The sequence below is a fragment of the Berghia stephanieae genome, chromosome 7 (genome assembly GCF_034508935.2).
Source record: "Berghia stephanieae isolate SIO BIC M18660-M18661 chromosome 7, UCSD_Bste_1.3, whole genome shotgun sequence".
Lineage (NCBI taxonomy): Eukaryota > Metazoa > Mollusca > Gastropoda > Nudibranchia > Aeolidiidae > Berghia > Berghia stephanieae.
This window is the reverse complement of record NC_088366.1, coordinates 19,804,867-19,815,282: the sequence shown is the minus strand read 5'-3', so window position 1 is coordinate 19,815,282 and position 10,416 is coordinate 19,804,867. Positions and strand designations below refer to the sequence as shown.

General features: G+C 37.7%; 1 protein-coding gene across 1 annotated transcript in view; it reads right to left on the bottom strand.

Annotated features, from left to right (window-relative positions):
• LOC144976849 (scavenger receptor class B member 1-like) overlaps window positions 1-8,790 on the bottom strand; it is a 26,693-nt gene extending 17,903 nt beyond the window's left edge. The window contains exons 1-3 of the mRNA XM_078921360.1: window positions 8,220-8,790; window positions 5,968-6,131; window positions 3,311-3,452 (exon numbers count right to left, since the gene is read on the bottom strand). Of these exons, the coding sequence (XP_078777486.1) occupies window positions 3,311-3,452; window positions 5,968-6,131; window positions 8,220-8,345 (432 nt within the window). The 5' untranslated portion in view covers window positions 8,346-8,790. The remainder of the gene's footprint in view (window positions 1-3,310; window positions 3,453-5,967; window positions 6,132-8,219) is intronic.
• Window positions 8,791-10,416: the final 1,626 nt, after the last annotated feature.

The following is a 10,416-nucleotide window of genomic DNA, read 5'->3' as shown; positions in this document are numbered from 1 at the left end:
TAAAATGAAAATGGAAATTGTGTTACTTTCTTCTTCTCCAGCCTATCGTACTCAACAGATATCACAGTTAACACAAGTCGTGTCTATTTTTATATTTTTTTTTTCACAATTGGATTCAATAGTCTGTTGTCACGTCGCCCATCAACGGCGACCATCATGGTTCTAAACAAAGAAAATCGGTACTTTTTATTCTTCATGCTGGTTAGAACTTTTCAGATATCTTGTGATAAGAATGTGTAAAATTCAAATATGATCCGATTTATAATGTTTTTTATTTTCCCTCTGGATACGCTTTTATACTCGTCGGAGAAATATTTCATAAGGGCGTCCGCCACTGTTCCGATAGTTTAGAGCCAGTTACTAAGTTACCATGCGTTATTACGAGGGAAGTGACGTCATCACTGTTGTAGCCAATCACGTAGAAGAATAGTACCATCAAGAGGTGTCAATGAACTGTGGTGACACTCATTGTCGTACGCCAGTTACTGGGGTTTCGAATAACTCAGTTGTTAGAGCACTCCCCTCTTGCTTTATGCAAAGGGTATTACACCACCATTGTGTGGTGTAATGGTAGCCCGTCTGACCGGTAATTAGAAGGCCTGAGGTTCAATCCCCATTCGAGGTCGACTGATTTTTTGGGATGGTTTTTTTTTCTTGTATTTTTCTTTCTTGCCTTGTCTGGTATCTTTCATACACACTTGTTCAGATCTTTATCTTGCACCGGTGCCTGCTCCTTAATTTCTTAATTTGACCTTCTAGAATGAATGCCACTCCTTGCTTACGAGCTTTATCAACGCGAAGTTGGAACATAGGTTGATTCTTAATCCGATTATTTTTCTATAGATAGAAAGAAGATGACTTCACTAAGGTCTTTGTTATTGTTTTTTTGCCATCCACGTTTATGAGTACGCTACTTCTCACTAAACTGTATAAACTAGACTATAAAAGTTCATGGTTACACATAGTTTGTGTGTTGGTCCCTTATACTTCCGGATGGCAATGATGTGAGCTTTTTAGCCAAGCGCATACTTTTTATAGGAGGTCCATGGCACCCGACCCCCCTCACCTCCCCCCCCCCCACCCAAACACGTCGTGAGCTATGCAGGGTTCTGACTCGGCAGTTTTCTTACATCTGTGTTCCAAACGGGTCATTCTTAATCTTGTTTCTCATCGTGGGTGAGAGTAGAGAGTTAATTTTTTTTTAATAAAAAAAAAATCTCTCGCCTTAACCCGGATTCGATCCCAGTTCCCTTGCGCGTGAAACAGGTGCTCTACCAAATGTGACCCACCGTGACAAAGCGATACTATGTCGGGATGGACTAGATGTTGGAAATTGAATTTATAGACACAAATATGAAACTTGGGGTTGATTTATGTTCGCCATGATGGAAAATAAATAAATCATGTTTCTTGTATTGCAATAAACGTGAAGGTCCTATTTCTTATCAGTTTATTTACAATAAATTCAATTTTTGGAGTCCTTTTATTCGTCCCGACATGATCCCATTTTGAGACGGTGGTTCACAAATGAACTATTGGGACCCTAGAAACAGGTAACCTTCTCTGCTTGAAGTAAAGGGTCTTTGCCAAAAAAAATGTTGTTTTGACAGTAATGCGATGCGAGAAGAACATAATACAACGCTGTTGATCAAATTTCCAGTCGCTACGACTGATCTACCGGACTCTGAAAAAAAAAACCAAAAAAAAACCAACCCAAAAAACAACAACACATATTTAAAATTTTGGCCAGAAACTTATCCTTCAAATATCGATCGATTAAATAACCCTCATCTTGTTAAAAAAAAACTCTCAAACCTGGGACTTCTTTGGAATTCCAGGTTTTAGACTTTTTGACACGATCAGGATCATTTTAATCTATTGGTATTTGAAGGACTAGATTTCAGGTCAAAATCTGTAATATGAGTTGCTGTTACAGAGTACGAGAGTGTTGTAACGTGTTGATTTAATTTAACGGTCCGATGGTATGTATATAGCCTGCCTTCAACATGGATAGGTAAGCATATTTTATGTGGCGTTAATTCACAGTTTCATACTGATTCAAATCGCTAACGAGACACAATACAAAAAAAAAAAAAAAGAAAAGAAAGATGAGCACTTGTATAGTGCAATATACACTAAACGTTTTCAAAGAGGTCACTTCCTAGCTAGTCAAACGCCACATTAAACATGTAGGAAGATATTTACGCCTCTTTTGCGATATTAATAATATGTGCTGTGACGTTTCTTGTGATCCAAATCTTTCCAATCCGGATTGTGATTTTTTTTTCATGTTTTAAATGTATCAAATTGCTCCTCTCTCTCTCTCTCTCTCTCTCTCTCTCTCTCTCTCTCTCTCTCTCTCTCTCTCTCTCTCTCTCTCCCCCTCTCTCTCTCTCCCTCTCTCTCTCTCTCTCTTTCTCTCTCTTGCCACCCCCTCTCTTTCCCTCTCTTTCTTTCTTTATTTCTTTCTCTCTCTTTCTCTCTCTTTCTCTTCCTTTATCTTTCTCTCTCTCTCTAACTCTCCCTCCCTCCCTCTCTCTCTCTCTCTCTCTCTCTCTCTTTTGTGTGTGTGTGTGTGTGTGTGCGTGTGTGTGCGTGTGTGTGTGTTTGGTTTGCTCTTATTCTATTTTATACACAACGTAAGTAATATTTTCCTTTTTATGAATACATGGATATATTCTAGTTATTTTGATTTTGTTATTTATCAAAAGGTAATATTTTATGTATCATTTTCTCACAAATTCTTAAACAAAACACACTATCAAAAAGTAAAAATTGTCAGGGATCGAAATCCACAGACTTGTGGCCCTCGGAAAAAAAGACTAATGATCAATCGATAATTCATTGTCACTTGAGTTCAGCCTCATAACGATCTTCAACCTTATTTAATTAATAACATTAAACGGGAAACGAAGTGAGTAGGAAAGTGACAGAAGACAAAAGAGAATAAAAACTTCGCGGCGGTGATGGGGGCTCGAACCCACGACCTTACTGGTACGACAACTCCACTGCGCATGGCCGGGGAGATCGTGACTCTACCGTGTGAGCGTCCAAGACCCCATAAAAAGTCGGCGATATTACAAATTTTTTTTTCGGACAGAGACAACGCTGTTAACGGCCAGGTACTCATTTTATATCTGAGTACGGTGAGAGAATGTGAGTAAAAAGCATTTTCCAAGGACTCAACTACGCGCCGAGCGAGGCTCGAACCCAGGACCTTCCGATCCGAAAGCGAGTGTCATACCACAAAATCACATAGCCGTACATTAATAACATTACTAATAAATTCATAAAATTTAAACGGACTGACCGCAATAAGAGGATTGAGTGTGTGGACCATGTCCGACTCTGACCCATTGGACATCTCTGGGACGAAAGCGAATGTTCGATTTTGTCGGTAGGTCACGGTTCCGTTCTGGTTCCACACAATGTCAAACTTGACTCGGTGTTCTCTGGGTGGAAAAAGTTGAAAAACGTTTTAAAATATAAAACATTAGATGTACATAATCATCGGGTACCCATATATTCCTACCATACCATAATACAGAGACAACTTTGTTACCGACCAGATACTCATTTTACACCTGAGTACGGTGATTGAAAGTGAGTAAAGGGCTTTTTTTAAGGACTCAACTATGCGCCGAGCAAGACCCAGGACCTTCCGATCAGAAAGTTCAACGATCTACCAGTCATAGCTCCGGTCAGCCATTGTTAAATGTTGGCAACTTGACATCAACTCGATTTGAATAATAATGTATCTTATGTATTTAAGTTTTTTAAAAAATTGACCTTTCTATATAGAGCAATATCCACTAAACGTGCTCAAAGCGCTTTACAAATGCTCCGTGACGAACAGCAACTCGTAACATGTAGAACGAAACATGACGCCTGTTAGGTGATATTATATATATTTTTTCCCGACCGAGACAACATTGTACTCATTTTATACCTGAGTACGGTGAGGGAAAATAGAGTAAAGATCCTTTTCCAAAGACTCAACTATGTGCCGAGCGAGGTTCGAACCCAGGACCTTCCGACCCGAAAGCGAGTGTCATACCACAAAACCACATAGCCGCATATAATCTAGATGTCCGGAGTTTATTCAAGTTTCGATAAAAAGCACACTAATTTAGTTATGAGGTTAGGCAAATGAGGAAAGATTTGACCCAAAAATTGTAGTGAGTTTAATGAAAGAGGAAGACAAAGGAAATGGGGAATTTCACTAAAGCAGTAATAGGCTTCAATAATGGTGACGTCACTTCCCTCGTAATGACGCATAGTAACTTAGAAACATCAGACTATTGAATTCTATTGACCAAGGTATACGTAGAACTCAATGAAATGTCCACTCTGCAGTTATGCGTGCGCACTAGAGCTAAAATTTTAGGGGGAAAAAAAAAAAAAAAAGGGGGGGGGGGAATTGGAGAGTCCCGTTTATGTTGTCACTGAATAAAGGTACATGGAATTTGCAAATATTGGCAAATGCCAATAAATTATATTTATTCGTATTTATACAAGCATGATTGCGTGGTTTTCTTATTTCAAAATTTAAGGGCCTTATGAAAAAAATAAATATATTAACAAGTTTAACCCTCTCCTTTCCAACTACAGGAAAATCGTCACATTCGTTACGATACAACCAACATTTTTTCTTAAATTTCTTTTGTACATCATAAAATTTAAAGAAAATGAACAATGTGTTGTAGAGCAGGTTTTGCTTAAGAAGTTATTTCTGACAAAACATTTACTGCTATTATGTCAGAGTAATAAAAAACAATCTAATTTAGTGTTAGTGGGGTGTGAAGTTTTGGAGGAAATCATGAAAATGGCTTGTAAGGAGAGAGTTAAAGAGAAAATTTTGTATTCAAAAATTGTGAACATTTGCAGAAATGAACGCACTATCATATTATTATTGGGAAATCCCATTTTGTATTGGAAAGTCGGAAAAACACCTTTTATTTTTTAGTCATGCTTATTTCTCCTCGTCGTTCCAGGTGGCACAATAGGGAATGAGATTAGCGGAAGAGTAGCGTCCCTTGATTGGACGTCACCCATAGTCTGTGACGTCACCGGCGGAAAAGTTATTAGAGAGAGAATGTCATGTTGGTTGTGCGCATGCGTCTCTCTCGTCCTCGCGGATTGTAATCACCGCCGATGTGCAGATCTGCCTCCTACTACAACAAAAAAAAAAAAAAAAAAAACAAAAAAAAAAAAAAACAAAAACGTAGGATTACGAAACTTTGGCCCCAAGTTCAGAACTTTATGAGCCTTATTTGTGACCCACCGTCTCAAAACGGTATTATGTCAGGACGAATAGGATTCCCAAAAGTGAATTTGTAAATAAACTGATAAGAAATAGGAACTTCGAGTTTATTGCAATACAAGAAACAGGATTTATTTTCCATCATCATGGTGAACATACGTTAACACCAAGTTTCTAATTTGTGTCTATAAAATTCAATTTCAGGCATATAGTCCCTTCCGACATAATACCGCTTTGACACGATGGGTCGCATTTTAAGACATAAAAACTTATTGGCACTTAATGAAAGTAGATGGTAGAATACATAATTTTAAGGATTTTCAAGTTTTGTACAATCTTTGTCAGGTTAAATTGTTGATGTATAAAGTAAACTAGAGCGACTATTATTTTTATCCCTTAAAAATTACGAAAATTTGAATTTTAACTCTCTCCTCACCGATACTTTTCAGTATTTTCCCAAAATGGCAGGCTTACCCATAAGAAAAATTGATATTTTAAACTCAAACAAGCTCTCTACAAAAAAAAAAAAACTTTCTCTATGTTCTTATTAATTAAACAAAGATCATTCTTCAAAGTTTGTGACGTACAAAATAAATCTGAATTAAAAAATGCATATTGTGTCGTAACAAATGTGACGATTTTGCTGCAGGTGGTAAGGAGAGGGTTAAATAAGCAGGTAGGATTACAAATATTATATACCATACCTGTAAGTGTAAGGACCTCTCTCGGTAAGCATTGGTTTTCCTCCGCTCAGAACTTCCTCCACGTTGTCCACATTAAACAGATAGAAGGCCATGTACAGGGGGATGGGATTCTCCTGCCAAATCTCGTAGGACTCGCTATCACCGTTGTCAGCGATTACTACTTTCTGGATGATGGGGTTAGGTGGGTGTAATCATTGAAATGTTAGGCAAAGAAAACTAGATAGTCAAAAAACGGGAGTTTTTGTTGAATATAGGATATAGTGGCGCAAATATTGCTGCTTGAAACTGGAAAGAATTAAGAATAATAATCTGATCTTTCTATAGCATAATAGCGACGTCCACTTATTTGCAGGTCTGATAACCCAGTTTCTTATGGGCCCATTGTTGTAATGGAAATCTCAAAAAAAATGACGTAAAATATTGTCCATTACAACAATGTTAAACTAGGCACATAAGTGGGTTCTGATGTCAGACCTTCAAATATGTGCACGTGGCATAAAAGTAAATTTTTAAAAATGTAATTATCCTTTGTAAAATAATGTAGCAGTTCAATTAATTTTTCTCTCGCATGCATCCGGTTTCACCAAACAACACAACAACAGATATTGACGTGTAATATTATTGTGACTGTAATGATATCTTAAAGAATATCAAATCGTTATATTCCAGAACCAAAATTGTAAAGAGAATGCATTTTGATAAGCTTAGCACTATTTCAAAGTCGCGCGGTGGTTTTGGGAACTTGTATGCAATTTCAAAGGCAGGAATTCCAAGAATCTTATATTCTCAAAGTGTATGACTTTGGCGAACGTGTACAATTTTGCAGGTTTGGTAACCCGAAATGTAGGGTCTGATTGTTGTCATGGAAATCACTCTCAAACCAATTCTAATTAGTGGTCATTAAGACAATGTAAAAAAAAAAAACGGGCCCAAAATTGGGTCTGAATATCAAACTTGCAAAAATATGCTCACGTCAACGTCAGCTTAAAATTCGATTTTAGGCACCAGGTTCATCTCCATATTATAGCGTTTTGATACGATTGGTCACATTTCTTTATCTTATTTTGTTTCCGTGGTTCTGACCTTTGCCTTCGGACCGATGGGTCACTGGCTCCAGTCCCACTGCAGGTGGCGCAGAAGAAAAGACTCTTTAATCACACATATAGAAAAAGAATTGAACTTTCATATAGCGCAATATCCACTAAATGTGCTCAAAGCGCTTTACGACCAACAGCAACAGGTGACATGTAGAATGAGACATGACGCCTGTCAGGCGATATTACATTTTTTTCCCGACATAGACAGTGCTGTTAACGGCCAGGTACTTACTTACACCTAAGTACGATGAGAGAATGTGAGAAAGAGCCTTTTTCAAGGATCAACTATGCGCCGAGCGAGGCTCGAACTCAGGACCTTCCGATCCGAAAGCGAGTGTCATACCACTAGACCACATAACCGCAAACCTTGCGGTTGGTTGCGGCTGTCAAATATTAACCCAATAAATCTATTATAAAACCTTACTGGCGTCATGGCTCGCCCCCCCCCCCACCCCCCTACCCAAGTTTATTAACGCTGCTGGTTGGGACCCCTTATGGAGCGCCTTGAATCTTTACCAGCCATTTTCAAGATTAACCCCAAAACTTCACTCCGAACTAACACAAAAATAGATTTTTTATCACTCAAACACAATAGCAGTAGTTCTTGCGAGACATAGATCTAATTTCTTTAGCAAAACATACTCTACATACAACACACTGTTCATTTTCTTTAAATGTTATGATGTACACAAGAAATTTGATAAGAGAAAGGATGGTTGTATCGTAACGAATGTGACGATTTTCCTATAGTTGGAAAGGACAGGGTTAAGTGGATATTGCACTTCTATATAAAAGCTCAAGTTTATAAATCATTTAAAAAAAAATAATTAAAAAACGAGCTTTTATATAGAGCAATATCCACTAAATGTGCTCAAAGCGCTTTACAAGGGGTCCCTGGTCAACAGCAACATTTAACATGTAGGCCGGGACATGACGCCTGTTAGGCGATATTACAATTTTTCTGACAAAGACAACGCTGTTTAACGGCCAGGTACTCGTTTTACACCTGAGTACGGTGAGAGAATGTGAGTAAAGAGCCTTTTTCCAAGGACTCAACTATGCGCCGAGAGCGAGGCTCGAACCCAGGACCTTCCGATCCGAAAGCGAGTGTCATATCACTAAGACCACATAGCCGCACGTCATGGAACATCTTACCTTTTTGATTTGCTCCCGAATCAAGTAATCACCGAGTGGAAATAGAACAACGCCAAAGACGACAGTCAAGGCACCTGTAACTGTTACAGCCAGGTACGTTTTGGTGCAACCCTTCAACCGAAACATTGTTACTGATGTCAGGGAGTTATTGTATGTAAATATACGATGCTTTGTTTTTTTTTTTTCACATTAACAACGTCACTATCACATTATCTCATTATTCGTCTGTAGTGTTTCTTTCATCCTGTTTACTGATAAAGGGGAAACCAGAAACGTCCACAGTCTCTGTCCAACAACCGTCTAATAAATTGAGGCTTACAATTAAATACTTATCGTTATATCTTTTTACGTTGGTTTTTTTTACCTTAACAACGTCACTATCACATTATCACATCATTCGTCTGGAGTGTTTCTTTCATCCTGTTTATTGATAAAGGGGAAACCAGAAACGTCCACAGTCTCTGTTCAATAACCGTCTAATAAATCGAGGCTTACAATTCAATAGTTATCGTTATATCTTTTCAGAATTAATTTTGTTATAATCCAGTTCCAAGAATGACGATTCAGTTCCCTTCAATTCGAATTGTTGATAATAAACACTTTCACAATCACAATATTGGCATTTATCCTATAGATAGTTCGAAGATGACGTCACTCAGGCCTTTGATATTGTTTTTTGCCATCCGCGTTTATGAGTAATGCTCACTGAACTGTATTAACCTGACTATAAACGTTCATAGATACACAGTTTTGTGTATAGATAGAATGCGCTTGGCCAAGGAGTTCACAACATTGCCATCCGGAAGTATAACGGACCAACACACAAACTCTGTGTAACCATGAACTTTTATAGTCTGGTTAATACAGTTTAGTGAGAACAACTCACAAACGCGGATGGCAAAAACAATAACAAAGGCCTGAGTGACGTCATCTGCATACTATCTATTGGTCCGTTATACTTCCGAATGGCAATGTTATTAGCTTCTTAGCCAAACGCATACTATCTATAGTCCAAATAAAAGACAATTCATGTGAGGTAAACAATGCTCAAACAGTTTGGTTCATCGTATGAACATCAACACATTTACAGCCACAGACAAAATATATAAACATAACTGGACATCGTAATATCGATGGTATTCTTTTAGGCAAAACACTCAAAACATCCACCGACACACGAAACTATGTGTAACCGAGAAAGTTTATAGATAGTATGCGCTTGGCTTAGAAGCTCACAACATTGCCATCCAGAAGTATAACGGACCAACACAAAAAAAAAAAAACAAAAAAACGATGAGTAACATTGAACGTTTATAATCTGTTAATACAGTTTAGTGATAATTACTCATAAACGCGGATGGCAAAAAGCAATAACAAAGACCTGAGTGACGTCAACTTTATACTATTTTTTAGTCTGATTGATGAAATTTAGTGAGAATTAATCATTAAAATGGCTGCCCAAAAACAATAGCAAAGAGCTGCTGAGTGACGTCAATTTCGCGAAGTCCCAGGTTTGAAAGTTTTTGCTAAGACAAGGGTCATTTAAATCGATCGATATTTGAAGGACGAGTTTTCTGGCCAAATTTTTAAATATGTGTTTTTTTCTAGAGCACGACAGAGTTGTCACTTTCTCCCTTTGTTATGCCGGCCCAACACAATGAATACTATAATAAGAGCAACTTTGACGGAAAGAATAATTAATCATGGCTTGGCTGTTTCTACGAGTGAACGAAAACTTAAAAAACACATCAACTCACATGTATAGATAGAATGAAGTTGACGTCACTAGGGTCTTTGTTATTGTTTTTTTTGCCATCCGCGTTTTTATGAGTAATTCTCACTAAACTGTATTAACCAGATTATAAAACGAACATGGTTACAAACAGTTTTGTGTGTTGGCCAGCTATACTTCCGGATGGCAATGTTGTGAACTTCTTAGCCAAGTGCATACTATCTATAGATAGTATGCGCTTGGCTAAGAAACTCACAACATTGACATCCTGAAGTATAACGGACCAACACACAAAACTATGTGTAACCTTGAAGGTTTATAGTCTGATTAACACAGTTTAGTGAGAATTACTCATAAACGCGTATGGCAAACAAAAAAAAGAAATAAATAAAACAATAACAAAGACCTGAGTGACGTCATGTTCATACTATCTATAATAAAGACAACTTAGACGTAAAGAACATT